The 14,455-nt window shown below is 49.4% G+C and overlaps 1 protein-coding gene and 3 non-coding genes across 5 annotated transcripts; all 4 read left to right on the top strand.

The window, feature by feature from the left end:
• The first annotated feature begins 2,486 nt into the window (after positions 1 to 2,486).
• On the top strand, positions 2,487 to 7,488 carry RPSA (ribosomal protein SA). 2 transcript variants are annotated; one of them, XM_066245279.1, is made up of 7 exons: positions 2,487 to 2,531; positions 3,117 to 3,281; positions 3,962 to 4,080; positions 5,358 to 5,603; positions 6,635 to 6,763; positions 6,884 to 7,049; positions 7,324 to 7,488. In XM_066245279.1, the coding sequence occupies exons 2-7, from the start codon at positions 3,149 to 3,151 to the stop codon at positions 7,416 to 7,418; spliced, it is 888 nt and encodes a 295-aa protein (XP_066101376.1). In that variant the 5' UTR covers positions 2,487 to 2,531; positions 3,117 to 3,148; the 3' UTR covers positions 7,419 to 7,488. The 2 variants fall into 2 exon arrangements, with proteins under 2 accessions (XP_066101376.1, XP_066101375.1); XM_066245278.1 differs by having other exon boundaries at positions 7,321 to 7,488.
• On the top strand, positions 3,744 to 3,892 carry LOC136314824 (small nucleolar RNA SNORA62/SNORA6 family). The gene has a single exon (XR_010727404.1). It is a non-coding gene; the product is annotated as a small nucleolar RNA SNORA62/SNORA6 family (small nucleolar RNA).
• Positions 5,672 to 5,823, top strand: LOC136314823 (small nucleolar RNA SNORA62/SNORA6 family). Its single transcript, XR_010727403.1, has one exon. It is a non-coding gene; the product is annotated as a small nucleolar RNA SNORA62/SNORA6 family (small nucleolar RNA).
• Positions 7,489 to 14,348: 6,860 nt separating the features above from the next.
• On the top strand, positions 14,349 to 14,455 carry LOC136314800 (U6 spliceosomal RNA). Its single transcript, XR_010727381.1, has one exon. It is a non-coding gene; the product is annotated as a U6 spliceosomal RNA (small nuclear RNA).

Genomic DNA, 14,455 nt, shown 5'->3' with positions numbered 1-14,455 from the left:
TGACATAAAACTTAAACACCAGCCCTGGCCGGTTGGCTCAGCGGTAGAGCGTCGGCCTAGCGTGCGGAGAACCTGGGTTCGATTCCCGGCCAGGGCACATAGGAGAAGCGCCCATTTGCTTCTCCACCCCTCCGCTGCGCTTTCCTCTCTGTCTCTCTCTTCCCCTCCTGCAGCCAAGGCTCCACTGGAGCAAAGATGGCCCGGGCGCTGGGGATGGCTCTGTGGCCTCTGCCTCAGGCGCTAGAGTGGCTCTGGTCGCAATATGGCAACGCCCAGGATGGGCAGAGCATCGCCCCCTGGTGGGCAGAACGTGGCCCCATGGTGGGCGTGCCAGGTGGATCCCGGTCGGGCACATGCGGGAGTCTGTCTGACTGTCTCTCCTTGTTTCCAGCTTCAGAAAAACGCAAAAAAAAAAACCCCAAAAAAACTTAAACACCAGCCATTCAGCTTCCATATAGCTATTTTTTTTTTTTACAGAGACAGAGAGTGAGTCATAGAGAGGGATATAGATAGAGACAGACAGACATGAACGGAGAGAGATGAGAAGCATCAATCATTAGTTTTTCATTGCGCATTGCAACACCTTAGTTGTTCATTGATTGCTTTCTCATATGTGCCTTGACCGCGGGCCTTCAGCAGACTGAGTAACCCCTTGCTGGAGCCAGCGACCTTGGGTTCAAGCTGGTGGGCTTTTGCTCAAACCAGATGAGCCCGCACTCAAGCTGGTGACCACGGGGTCTCGAACCTGGGTCCTCTGCATCCCAGTCCGATGCTCTATCCATTGCGCCACCGCCTGGTCAGGCCATATAGCTATTTTCGAGTCTTCCTTTTTGTAAGAGCAAACTGTCTCCAGATATTTTCAGCAGTTTCTAAGTATGCTGAAAGCCATGGACCCTAACTCCTCCTATGTCAGCTTTGTTTAAAAGCAGTGGGGCCCTGGCTGGTTGGCTCAGCAGTAGACCATCAGCCAGGCGTGTGAAAGTTCCAGGTTAGATTCCCGGCCAGGGCACACAGGAGAAGCGCCCATCTGCTTCTCCACCCCTCCCCCTCTCCTTCCTCTCTGTCTCTCTCTTCCCCTCCTGCAGCCAATGCTCCATTGGAGCAAAGTTGGCTGGGTGTTGAGGATGGCTCTATGGCCTCCGCCTCAGGCACTAGTATGGCTCCAGGTTGCAACTGAGCAGCGCCCCTGGTGGGCATGCCCGGTGGATCCCGATGGGGTACATGTGGGAGTCTGACTGCCCTCACGCTTCACATTTCAGAAAAATACAAAAAAAAAAAAAAAAAAGCAGTGGGGTTTGGTTTCAGGTTAAGAGCAACCTGTGTTCCTCATAGAGAATTTTAGACACTTAAAAACGAGGTAAAGCCTGACCTGTGGTGGCGCAGTGGATAAAACATCGACCTGGAACCCTGAGTCATGGGTTCAAGACCCTGGGCTTGCCTGGTGAAGGCACAAATGGGAGTTGGTGCTTCCTGCTCCTCTCTCTGCATCTCTCTTTCTCTCCCCTCTCTAAAATGAATAAAAATAAAATCTTTAAAGAAAAAAGTGACCGGGATATAAAGTACAGCATAGGGAAAATAGTCAACAATATTAAAAAAAAAAAAAAAAAAGAGGTAAAAACCCATCCTGTTTCTTTATTTGTATATAGGTGGTTCTCACCGTGGCTGAACATTCAAATGATCTTGGGAGTTATTTTTAAAAATCAGATTTTCTTGGTTTGAGGTTGGGCATGTTTCAAAGCTCTGCAAGTGATTCTAAGTGCAGCCAGGGTTAAAACCTTTGCACAATTAATAATCTAGCGATAATTATCTTTTAAGGTATAGGGTTTCAATTTTTAAAAAAATAATTGCCCTCATCCTTTAATTCCCTTTCGTACCCTAGAGTTTTAATTATTCTTAATGGGTGTATAGAATTGTACCGACGGGACAAATTTATATTAACTAATCGATGGATATTACAAGTTTTTATGCCCCCCCGCCCAATTCTCACGCAACTGTGCATGCAGTCTTATCCTGCTTTTTCCCATAAATGAACTTTTAGAATCTGAATTGCTTACTGCTAAACCGTCCTTCAAAAACAAAAAAGAAAATTAATCCTGCAGCTTTTGTTCATCAAGCACTTAAACCTGCGGGGTTTAGCACTCCTCCCACGTACGGAACCTGCGGCTCTGGGGAGGGATCGGCTCTTGTTCACAGGTCAGTAAAAGGCTGGCGAAGAGCTCGAACCCTGGGCCGGGATTTCCGCAGCAGCGCTGAGAGCGCGGGACGTAGCCGCGGCCCCGAACCCCAGAGTCGCTCACAGCCCAGTCAGGGCGCCCCCACGTGCTGCGCCCGCAGAGCCCGCGCCCGCGCCCGGCGCCGTCAGCCCGCCTCCGGAAGGAGAAGGCCCGCCCCTTACGCGCTCCTCTGGATCCGCCCTTTTTCTGCCCGGCTTTGATTGTCATTGGCTGCCTCCGGGGTATATAAATACGTCATTTCCGCCCGTCTGTCTTTTCCGCGCTACCCAGATAAGGGTCCATACGGCGTTGTTCTCAGTGAGTATCCTGTGAGCTTCCCTGCGGCCCCCAGGGTCTCATGAACCGCTTTCATGCTCAAACGAGGGTTGCGAGGACTGGCGATGAGACCCTGCGGATGGAGCGGATCTGGCTGGGCGTGGTGCGCACCGCCTGGGTCTGGCGGCCCGCACGTGGCCGAGTTGGGCCCGTGGGTTCCCACAATGCCACGGCGCGGTCGGAGGTCGCGCTCGAGCCCAGGCACAGGCCCGGGGTGCGATCCGAGCTCCTGGTGGGCGCGGGTTCAGAAAGCGGGGGCAGTGCACCGTGCTGCGGTCGCTTGGGACCCCGACACTAAGGCAGTGAATCGAGAGGCCCAGGCGCCGCCTAACACCATCGACCTGGGCTAATTATCTGGTTATTCTCCCATCTCCACACTCCTCTCAGCAAGATTAGCTGCGGGCACGTGTGCAGCATAGTCTATTCAGTGGTGTCTCATCCCACTGGACCGTAAGCTGGGTTGCATTTAAGTGCTGCTTGACTTCAGTAATTAGAATACACCCGTTCCCCTAGCCCACTTAAGTCGCCAGAATGAAAAGGAGTACGTTGTTCGCTACTGTTTTTCAGGTTCCCACGTAACTTCAAAGGAAACTTTCACAATGTCCGGAGCCCTTGATGTCCTGCAAATGAAGGAGGAGGATGTCCTCAAATTCCTTGCAGCAGGAACCCACTTAGGTGGCACCAACCTTGACTTCCAGATGGAACAGTACATCTACAAAAGGAAAAGTGATGGTCGGTCATTGCTTTTACCTTTTCCTTTTTACTTATTTATTTTTTTGCAATTTCAGCTTTAAGAACAAATTTTGATCCTTATGTTCTGAAGGGTAGTGCTGGATGAAGTAATTTCTAAGTCTGCTTTGGAGGGCTCTCTAATAAGTGATAAATGAAAGGAGAGATGGGAATAAACAGTTTGACCTGGGAGGTGTTGGAAGAGGGAAGATAGGGTGCAGCAAGAGCGTGGAAGGCATCGTGGTGGGAAAGCGGTTACTCGGCTTAGTGGTAGAGCCACTGAAGGATTTAAGCCTGGGGGTGGCGTGCCGGAAAGCAGTTTTGGGTTGTTTGGTATCTGGGCTGACAGGAAAGAGTGGTAAAAGACCAGAAAGTGGGCAACAGCTTACAGCAATGGCCTGATTGAGGAGGGGGGGCGTTGACTGCACAGAATGAATGAGACGATGCAGGTGGCCTCCTGAGAAGGCTGCACACTATTAAAGCTCAGGGGAGGCCAGTCTTGGCCAGTGAACTTCTGAGTGTCGGAAGTGTGCTACATTGATGGCAGGACGTTCGCTAGCACCAGGAGAGCTTGCCTCTGTGACTGGAGTTTGATAGTACTCTCTGCCACATTCAGCTGTTTAGAAGGATGTCCGTTTGCAAGCAAAGCCAGGTCCGGTGCCTGAAGCCTCTCTGTCACCTAGGCATCTACATCATTAACCTGAAGAGAACCTGGGAGAAGCTTCTGCTGGCGGCTCGTGCCATTGTTGCCATTGAAAACCCCGCTGATGTCAGTGTCATATCGTCCAGGAACACTGGCCAGGTTTGTGGAACAGGATGCTTGGTTTTCATAATAAATAAATCCTGTGGGCATGTTGGGATGTGTAGACGAGTATAAAAAACCCAACGGTAACCCGTAATTTCACTATATAAAAATGTTGATTTGCTAATATTTGACTTTTTTTTTTTTTTTGTATTTTTCTGAAGCTGGAAACGGGGAGAGACAGACTCCCGCATGCACCCAACCGGGATCCACCCGGTACGCCCACCAGGGGGCGATGCTCTGCCCCTCCCAGGCGTCGCTCTGCAGCAGCCAGAGCCACTCTAGAGCCTGGGGCATCTTTGCTCCAATGGAGCCTTGGCTGCAGGAGGGGAAGAGAGAGAGAGAGGAAGGAGGGGGGGATGGAGAAGCAAATGGGCGCTTCTCCTATGTGCCCTGGCCGGCCATCGAATCCGGGTCCCCCGCACGCCAGGCCGATGCTCTACCACTGAGCCAACCGGCCAGGGCAACATTTTCAACATACACCACTCAACACCAGACAGTGTGTGGAGCTCCGCTCTTCTGTCGTGTTTTCTTGTGCCACTAATAAGAAATGACGCTATTTAAATGGCTCATCACATTTTAGTGGAGTCAGGTTTTTTGTATTTAAATGAAGTACCGGGGTCCGAGAACTTTTCATACCAGCTCCAAAGTTTTTCTGGAAGGTGTTCTAAGTCTGAGACTAGTTCTTGTCTCATAAGCAAGAGTAGGAATCTTTAACATGAATGAAAAATAGCTTTTTAAAAATCGCCAGTGAGATGAGACATCTTTTTTCTGTCCTGTTTCCGTTGCAACTATTCTTGTTCTGGGTGTTTGTGCTTTATGTAGGGTGGCTGTGGAGTGATTTGACCAGAGGCTGGAGGTGCTTACTGGTTACCAGGCACTTTGTATCGATTGATTTAATTTTATAAACCTATGAGGATCTTGGAGGCACATGAGGAAATTGCCTGTCACTCACAAAGTGGCCTGCTTGGCACCAGAACTTGGGCGGTGTGGGTCAGCACCCTCCAGGAGCAAGGAAGCCCGTGGTCAGGGAGTCGGGGCAGGAATACTATTAGCATGTCTTCTTTGCCTCTAGTATTTTAAAGTACTTAACAGGTGACATGGAGGCCAAAGAATTCCTCTAATTTGATGCTTTCAGTTTTGAGGAAGGGGTATTTGGGATTCTGAGGAGATCGGCTGCATGTGATTAGAGTGGTGGTCAGTCCGTTTACCCTGGAAGGGTTGCCATGACTCCATCTCTGGGGCACAGCTAACTCTTCATGTTGATTCTGTTCAAGCGAGCTGTGCTGAAGTTTGCTGCTGCCACTGGTGCCACCCCCATTGCCGGCCGCTTCACTCCTGGAACCTTCACTAACCAGATCCAGGCGGCCTTCCGGGAGCCGCGGCTTCTGGTGGTGACCGACCCCCGGGCTGACCACCAGCCTCTCACAGAGGCGTCCTACGTTAACCTGCCTACCATTGCTCTGTGTAACACAGACTCTCCGCTGCGCTATGTGGACATTGCCATCCCTTGCAACAACAAGGTAACTGGTTTTTAAACTCGAAAGCATTGTGGATCTCGAGAGTGGGCGCTCCGGAAACTGGGCATTCCTCTGCACATTGTTAGAGCTTGGAGTTGAGGCCCTGGCGGCTGATGAACTCGCAAGTGTAGGTAGTGTGCTACACGAGGGGCAAGTGTTTCGCTACAACCACAAGGGTCTCGGGCCCAATGAGTGGAGTTTGATAGTAATTCTTGCTACAAATTTGATTTGATTGTATGAGAGCTTTAAGGAGGAGTGAAAACATTGAAAAATGGTCTGTTCTGCTTTTCTCTGTATTTCTTGCTCTACTTGGGCCTCAGGCATTGCTTGGCCTTTCTGTTTCACACCAGCTCCATGAATCCTGGTATAAGATCCTAAAAAGGTGGGTTGCATATGGTTCAAGTCGGTCCAGTTTGTCACTGGTCTCAAAACCGTGGTTGTACATAAGAATCACTCAGATCAGAAAAAAATAGTAACCAATGTCCAGGCACTGATCGGGGTATTTTGTTTTTGCTGCCTAGGGTGGTTTGACAATGCAGAACTTTGTAAAAATGTCAAGGTTCAGAACTGCTGATACATTGAACAGCGTTCCTTGTTTTTAAGCAAGGGGAGGGGGGATAGACTCCTGCATGTGCCCCTACGGGATCCACCTGGCAACTCCTCCCTCCCCCACCCTGTCTGGGGCCAGTGCTCGAATCAGCTGAGCTATTCTCAGTGCCTGGGTGCTGGACCCATGGAGCCACTGGCTTTTGCAGGGGAGGGGAAGAGAAGCAGATGGTTGTTTCTCATGTGTGCCCTGACTGGAGATTGAACCTGGGATGTTCCTACACTACATCTGTGTTCTGTCCACTGAGCAAACAGGCCAGGGCCCAATCTTCCTTGTTATAAATACTTTTATGCTAATAGAGATGTCTGTCCTTTTGGTAGCAAGAACGTAGATGATGTGTGTGTGGGGCAGGTTAGGTGGAATAGGGAGGTACTTGCTGTTCAGGGTTGACCAAGTGTCACTTTGTAATATCCTGGCCCTCCTGCAGGGGGCTCACTCGGTGGGTCTGATGTGGTGGATGCTGGCCCGGGAAGTACTGCGCATGCGTGGCACCATCTCTCGTGAGCACCCGTGGGAGGTCATGCCTGATCTCTACTTCTACAGAGATCCTGAAGAGGTAAGCGTCCTCCACGAAGGCTCACGGTTATTACATAAACGAATCGGACACCTTGGTCTCTGTTTCCCGGAAGTAAAATCTGTCAGACCTATACACTTTTTTTTTTTTTTTTATAACCAGATTGAAAAGGAAGAACAGGCTGCTGCTGAAAAGGCCGTGACCAAGGAGGAATTTCAGGGTGAATGGACTGCGCCAGCCCCCGAGTTCACAGCTGCTCAGCCTGAGGTCGCAGACTGGTCCGAGGGCGTGCAGGTGCCCTCCGTGCCCATTCAGCAGTTTCCTACTGGTATGTGGCGTGGTACAGGCGTGTCAGGCTGGTGGTGTGGGATGTCTCTTGAACGTAACTTGAAACATCTGCGTGGCCAGATGAACAGGTTCTCCCCCAGTATGTTACAGCTGTGCTAAAAACGACAGATTGGATTCAGGTGTATGTGAGCTGATCTGACCGTGGTCTGTCCTTGAAATGTGTGTCTGGTAGAATACAAGGGAGATTGCTGGGGGTGGCGAGGTGACAGAAAATACCCTGGAAACAGCTGATGGATGTTTTGTTTTCTTAGCAGAAGACTGGAGTGCTCAGCCCGCCACTGAAGACTGGTCTGCGGCCCCCACTGCTCAGGCCACGGAGTGGGTGGGAACCACCACCGAGTGGTCTTAAGCTGTTCTTCCACGAATTCTTAGCAGAACGGAAATAAGGTTGATGGAAAATAAACAGTTTCTAAAAGTTGTGTCCATTTCTTTTTTTTTTTTTTTTTTTTACAGAGACAGAGTCAGAGAGAGGGATAGACAGACAGGAATGGAGAGATGAGAAGCATCAATCATTAGTTTTTCGTTACGCATTGTGACACTTTAGTTGTTCATTGATTGCTTTCTCACATGTGCCTTGACCGCGGGCCTTCAGCAGACCGAGTAACCCCTTGCTTGAGCCAGCGACCTTGGGTCCAAGCTGGCGACCTTGGTGTCTTGAACCTGGGTCCTTGGCATCCCAGTCTGATTCTCTGTCCACTGCGCCACTGCCTGGTCAGGGCTGTGTCCATTTCTTATTAACAGACCAAGACGCCGGGGTTACTCAGGTCTCTTGACACCGGTTTGGCCTCTAGCTCACGAGGTTAAGGGAGTTTCCCTGAGCTTGCCTTTTGTGTAAAGATCATGTGATCTGAAAACAGATGTGAGCAGCTGCACATTAGTTGTTAACCCGAGAAATACTTTTCCAAGGCCCTGATACTTGTGACTGACATTAACATCTGTATTGGTAAATCCAGATTTAAAGTAAATTGGTTTTCATTGACAGTCCTGTTTGCCAGTGTTGCTGGCGAATGGGGAACGTCTGGTATTGAAGACCCGTGTTGGACAAAGGGTTGGACATAGTCCTCAGGTCTGCAACCCCTGGAAGGGCTGGCTGCACAGCCTTCTCCCGCTTAGAGAGCTCTGTCTGGGTCAGCTTTCCTGTGGGTTCTGGGAGGGTTATATAAGGAACAATTTCATGCCGTGTTACATAGTGCTCTCTAATTGCCATTTTCTATGCATTTTAATTCTGTTAAAAATGTGTGGCTCTGATGTCAGTACCACTCAGCCTGTCAAAAACCATTGTCTTGAAAATGGTGCAAGTCAACAGCAATTTCATGCTTTGAGGAGCTTCAGTATACTCAAGGAGAAATAATGAAATGTGTGACTATTCGCCAGGGCCCCTGGGGGGGCGGGCAGAGGCAATGAGGTGACCCCACAGCTTAGGTTTCAGCTTCGTAGCAAGTCTGCCACTAGCTTGTGTGTAGGAGCAATTTTGAATGAATCTGCCCTTTGCCTTTAAAGCTCCAGTGTGCTTGGAACTGGAACCCATGGTGCAAAAAGGTCAACACCTGCGGTGAATTGTGGAGTCAGAATGGCTATTTGCAGAGAGAGTTGGGGAAGGGCTGAAGGAAGGGAGGCTGGTATCAGGGCCCATGAGGGATGCAAAGCTCTTTTGTTAGCATGATCTGAGGCAGAAGAGGCTCTTTGGGGAGCAATGAAGAGGAAAACACTGGTAACTGCACCTGTGGGTAGTACACCCGATCACAGGTTGACCCGTCTGCAGCTACTGAACCCTCCAGGACTACCCAATCCGTTACTGTGTCTCAACCCCGAGTCCTGTGTCTTGGTGTCCGATGTCTCCACCCTAGAAACCCGGGTGCATTTCTCTTGCTGGAGTGCCTGCCTTCTGGCATTGCCACAGCGGTACCAGAATCTAGTATTAGGGATGAGACGTCCTCTGGCAAGGTATAGCGTAGAAGCCAGGCAACCATTTCTCTGTATTTCCTCTGATTTTGATAGAAGCATCAACTCCACTTAGTTGTGCACCCATTGATGACTTCTTGTATGTGGCCTGACTGGTGCTTGATGGCACCTTGGGGTGGAGCCAGCGGTCCCGGATTGAACCAGCCAGGAGGACACTCCACTGTGCCATTGGCCAGGGCCACAGTGTTTGGTGTGTGTGTTTTTTTTATTTTATGGGGACAGAGGTGGTAGAATGAGAGGTTATCAACTCATGGTTGTTTAACTTTAGTTATTCACTGACTGCTTGTCATACGTGCTTGACTGGGCAAGCCAGGGTTTCGAACCAGCAACCTCAAGAGTTCCAGGTCGACGTTCTAGCCACTGTGCCACCAGAGACCAAGCTAGACTGGGAGTTTCTTCAAGACAATTTACCTGGCTGGGTTTGACTTGCCCAGGGAGGGCATCACACCTCTTCACAGCCTCCATGAGCATTTGATCCTGTTCCTCATGCAGATTCTGCCTCGACCTAGGACCACACGCCGGCCCAGACCTGAGGTGACTCCACTCTGAGACCCAGTCAGTACCTCACGGCTGCAGAGCCAGTGCCCTCGAGCCGGCACGGAGTAGCCAGTCCCAGCCTAGTATTCTCATTAGCCTGGTGCCCACCTGAAGGTCGTTGCAGAAGCAGTGTGCACCTCAGTGCTGGGTTCATCTCCTCCTCCACCAGGCGCGCACCGTGCATCCTGCCCTGACTTTTCCCCATCGGAGTAAGCAGCGAGGGAGACGCCCTCCGTCCCGCACCCCCTCCTTGGCACTGCACTCGATTTGGCCCTAGTGAGCCTCCTTTCCTGTCCACTTGGAAGCACTTTTCTCAGAAATAATGACTCATTCAGTTCCCTTGTCTTAGAAACCGAGCTTGCTGTTTTTAAACAATAATACACAGCTGAAGATTTTCTTCTCTTTTTTTTTTACTGTGGGAACAACACAACAGGAGATTTACCCTCTAGCTTAAGATTTTACTTGTTCCTATCACAGCTTCCGGCTCTTGACCACTTATTGGGGCTTTGTTTTCTAAGCCACCTGGAATAGAATCCCACTCAGAGCTTTGAGTTCCCCTTCCTCCCCCTGCAAGCTAAGAAGGGCTTCTGCCACAGGATACGTTTTCCTAATACACCCCTATTACGAAGGGAAATCATCTCTATTGAAGTCAGCCTAACACAGAACTTGACCTTTTTTTTTTTTTTTTTGTATTTTTCTGAAGCTGGAAACGGGGAGAGACAGTCAGACAGACTCCCGCATGCGCCCGACCGGGATCCACCCGGCATGCCCACCAGGGGCGATGCTCTGCCCCTCCGGGTGGTCGCTCTGCAGTGACCAGAGCCACTCTAGCATCTGGGGCAGAGGCCAAGGAGCCATCCCCAGCGCCCGGGCCATCTTTGCTCCAATGGAGCCTCGGCTGCGGGAAGGGAAGAGAGAGACAGAGAGGAAGGAGGGGGGTGGTGGAGAAGCAAATGGGCGCTTCTCCTATGTGCCCTGGCTGGGAATCGAACCCGGGTCCCCCGCACGCCAGGCCGACGCTCTACTGCTGAGCCAACTGGCCAGGGCGAACTTGACCTTTTTTTAAGACTTTATTTACTGATTTGAGAGAGAGAGAGAGAGAGAGAGAGAAAGGTGAGGGTGGGGGAGGAGCTGGAAGCATTAACTTGTAGTAGTTGCTTCTCTCGTATGTGCCTTGACTGGGCAAGCCCCAGGTTTTGAACCGGTGACCTCAACAGTACAAGAAAATGCTTCATCCACTGCGCCACCCCAGGTCAGGCAGAACTTGACTTCCTGAGTGAATAGAGGAGGTGGTTAAGAATAAATCTTAGAGATTTAAATAGCATTCAAGAAAGAGCTGGAGTTGAATTCCACCTGGCAAGCCTAAGGCTCTTGTCTAGGGCCACACAGTTGTCCTCACCTGGACCTGCGCCACCTGCTTTGAACTTTACCAGGCTGTTAGCACCCAGTCCCCTGCTGCTGCCTACAGGGTGTTAGGAGAAAGTGCTTCCTGGGTCAGCTTGGGTTGAATGGGTGGTACGACTGGGTCTGGCCTGGGCCATGGCCCAGCACCAAGGACACCTTCACATCCAGGTGGCCTTAGCACTGCCATCGTGTGCTGTGTGGAGAGGCAGGTAGAGGGCTGTGGGGATCAGAAATGTCTGGGCCCATGGAAGCCACGCTCAGCATCTTCCTAGTGTGTGGCTCCGGGCAAGGGACGGTGCCTCCGGGCGCAGGCGCCCTCAGCATCAAATGGGGTTGTGATTCAGAGCTTGTTGTGCAAGTAGACTGGGCCTGGCCACGTAGCAGACACTCATTCTACGTATCACTTTGTCTTTTGTTAGTATATAATTAAAAAATAATTTTCTATTGTAAAATGCACCATACATGCAGGTGATTATACAAGACATCTGTATATTCTTGAAGAACCAAGTTAAAACCTCTGTAACAGGCAAGTTATGAAATAAGAAGGTGCCAGGACTTGAGAAAGTAGCTGTGGGTGCCTCCCTGCCCCTTCCTCCCTGAACTCAGAGCTCCTCTCCTGCCACCCTCGGTGGACTTGGTCGAGAGTTGTTTAGTTTCCCTGTTGGTTTTGAGTTTCCTATAAATGGGGTCACAGTACATCTTGCTTTTCATCCCCAGTTTTTCCACTCCTGTAGAGTCTTCTGTGACATCAGTGTAATACAACAGCCATGTGGTTTGTGTCCATGATCTGGTTGTTATCAACAGAGCTACTTTGAACATTTTTTTTTTTGTATTTTTCTGAAGTGAGAAGTGAGGAGGCAGAGAGGCTCCCGCATACGCCTGACCGGGATCCACCCAGTATGCCCACCAGGGGGCAATGCTCTGCCCATCTGGGCTGCTGCACCGTTGCAACCGGAGCCATTCTAGCACCTAAGGTGGAGGCCATGGAGCCATCCTCAGAGCCTGGGCCAACTTTGCTCCAATGGAGCCTTGGCTGTGGGAGGGGAAGAGAGAGAGATAAAGAGAAAGGAGAAGGAGAAGGGTGGAGAAACAGATGGGTGCTTCTCCTGTGTGCCCTGGCCGAGAATCAAACCCGAGACTTCCACACACCAGGCCAACACTCTACTGCTGAGCCAACCAGCCAGGGCCTGAACATTTTTGATAGCTCTTGGTACACAGAAATTCCTCCCTGTAAGTTTTAAACTCTAAGATATCAAATGGCTTCACGATTACATGTAACATCTTATGAAAACACAGCCACAACCCTTAGCACTTTCTATTCAAAACACCTTTCTTCACTTTGCAGAACTGCTGCCTCTCAAAAATCCAGGGTCCATCCAGTTAGGGTCTGATCCTGGCCTCTCTCTTCTCCCTGTGCTGCTCTGTGAGTCTGTCCCTGGGCCACTGCCACATTGTAACTTCCTCTTTACTAGAATTTTTATAATCTACAACAATGGCCAGGGCAGCTTTCCTGCCTTCCTTCCTTTTTCCAAGAGAGTCCTGCCTAGTATTGAACCCTTTGTATCGTCATACACATTTTTAACCAACTGGTACAGTTCTACTATAAAGCCAGTGACTCTGTAATTTAGAGCAGTATTGACTGATTCACAATATTGAATTTTTCAGTCCATGAACAATCTATGTAGCTTACCAATTTCTCATTTCTGTGTCCCTCCAATAAAATTTTATAATTTTTCCCAAAGAGGTTTTGCACATCTTCTGGTAAATTTAGTCCTGGATACTCAAGATATTTAAGTTGTTAAGAAACTATTATTAGGGATCCTGCTGGAATAGTTCCTTATTCCAAATCACACAGATATCCAGTGGTAAATGTCACCATGGCCATGAGTTTTCTGATCCTGCCTGAGCAATCCCGACCTTTTGTGTAAGTTGGGGATGAGATACTTAAATTCCATCCATGAAAAACTGCTCCAAACCTACATGCCATTAGCAGGTTTAGTAGAGAAAAGCCTGCGGTACTTTCGATGTGCTAAGTTCAGCGGGTTTAACTTAGGAAGAAGCCAAGTGAACTTAAGTAGAACCCAGTTCTATGTTTGCCAAGAATCTCAAATAAAATTATTAGCAATTCAACATTCAAGAAATATTTATTAAGGGCTGACCCTGGATCAGACACTGTTTAAGCTACTGGGGATACGGAAGTGAATGAAGACAAAGCTTGTGACCTTGTGTCAGTTATGTTTTGAATGGGGAGGAGGATAACAAGTTACCAAGTGAACTATTTTCCATGGAAACAGAAGTGAGGATGATGGAACCGTGAAGGTTTGTTTAAAGCAAGAAGCGCAAGCACCAGGCTGTAAAGAAGACAGATAAGAGGAGAGCATTATCGGAGAGAATCAAGATAGCACAGAAACCCCTTTAAAAGGAGGACTCTCGACTCAGCCTCAGCTAGAGGGGCTGGGAAGTCCTGCCTCCCGAGGAGCTGGGGGCCTTTACCGGAGGCCATGGCGTCTCCGGGGCGCCATGCAGTGTGACGGTATAGACCTCCACTGCCCAGCTCACCGCAGACTTTTTTATTTATTCATTTTAGAGAGGAGAGAGAGACAGACAGACAGACACAGACAGACAGACAGACAGAAAGGAGGAGCAGGAAGCATCAACTCCCATATGTGCCTTGACCAGGCAAGCCCAGGGTTTTGAACTGGTGACCTCAGTGTTTCCAGGTCAACACTTTATCCACTGCGCCACCACAGGTCAGGCCACAGCAGACTTTTTTACATCCTCTTCTTTAGATATTTCTGGAAATGAACTGGGGACCACGGGAAAGATCTAACCTCACAGATTTCGACTCCAGTGCTGCCCCTGCTGTACGCTCTGTGAAAGGCAAAATCTCAAGAAGCACTGTCCCTTCTCCATGGGTAGCTGGCCCTGTTCTCTGCGAGGTGAAGATCACCTAACATTACAGGAAGCAGCCATTATCATGTCGCCACTGGAAACCCCGCACCCTCGGCCACTGACCTCTGCATTTCCTTCTATCCATGTCCTGTACCAACCCAAGGGGTGTTTCCATTTACAATTTGCAAGAGAAAGGAAGAGCACAGGAAAATACTCTCCCTCGTCAGAGGTCAGAGGCCGATAGCACTCTGCCCAGGGGCCTCGCAGGCTTTCCAGACTGAAGAAACGAAAGGGCTGGTTTGACACTGGTTTCAAAACCCCCATAGAGGATTTTAAAAATTAGTGTATATCATTTCATCATATATAATTCTGTTAAGTAAATTATTTTTTCCAAACAATGTCTAATAACACTGTGATTTTGCAATTTAGAAATGAAAAATATCACCATTTAAAATGCAATGGGCAGATTAAATAAGACACTGTTGTGCTTGCTTTGGCAGCACATATACTGAAATTGGAATGATATAGAGAAGATTAGCATGGCTCCTGCACAAGGATGACGCGCAAATTCATGAAGCATTCCATATTAAA

Source organism: Saccopteryx bilineata, chromosome 10 (genome assembly GCF_036850765.1).
Source record: "Saccopteryx bilineata isolate mSacBil1 chromosome 10, mSacBil1_pri_phased_curated, whole genome shotgun sequence".
Lineage (NCBI taxonomy): Eukaryota > Metazoa > Chordata > Mammalia > Chiroptera > Emballonuridae > Saccopteryx > Saccopteryx bilineata.
This window is presented reverse-complemented; position numbering and strand designations above follow the sequence as displayed.

What these genes read in the sequence shown, in the direction of transcription:
- RPSA (XM_066245278.1), top strand. Translation starts at nt 3,149, where the DNA reads ATGTCCGGAGCCCTTGATGTCCTGCAAATGAAGGAGGAGGATGTCCTC. An exon ending in CTACAAAAGGAAAAGTGATG is followed by an intron (nt 3,282 to 3,961) that starts GTCGGTCATTGC and finishes TCTGTCACCTAG; the next exon opens with GCATCTACATCATTAACCTG. An exon ending in CATTCAGCAGTTTCCTACTG is followed by an intron (nt 7,050 to 7,320) that starts GTATGTGGCGTG and finishes TTGTTTTCTTAG; the next exon opens with CAGAAGACTGGAGTGCTCAG.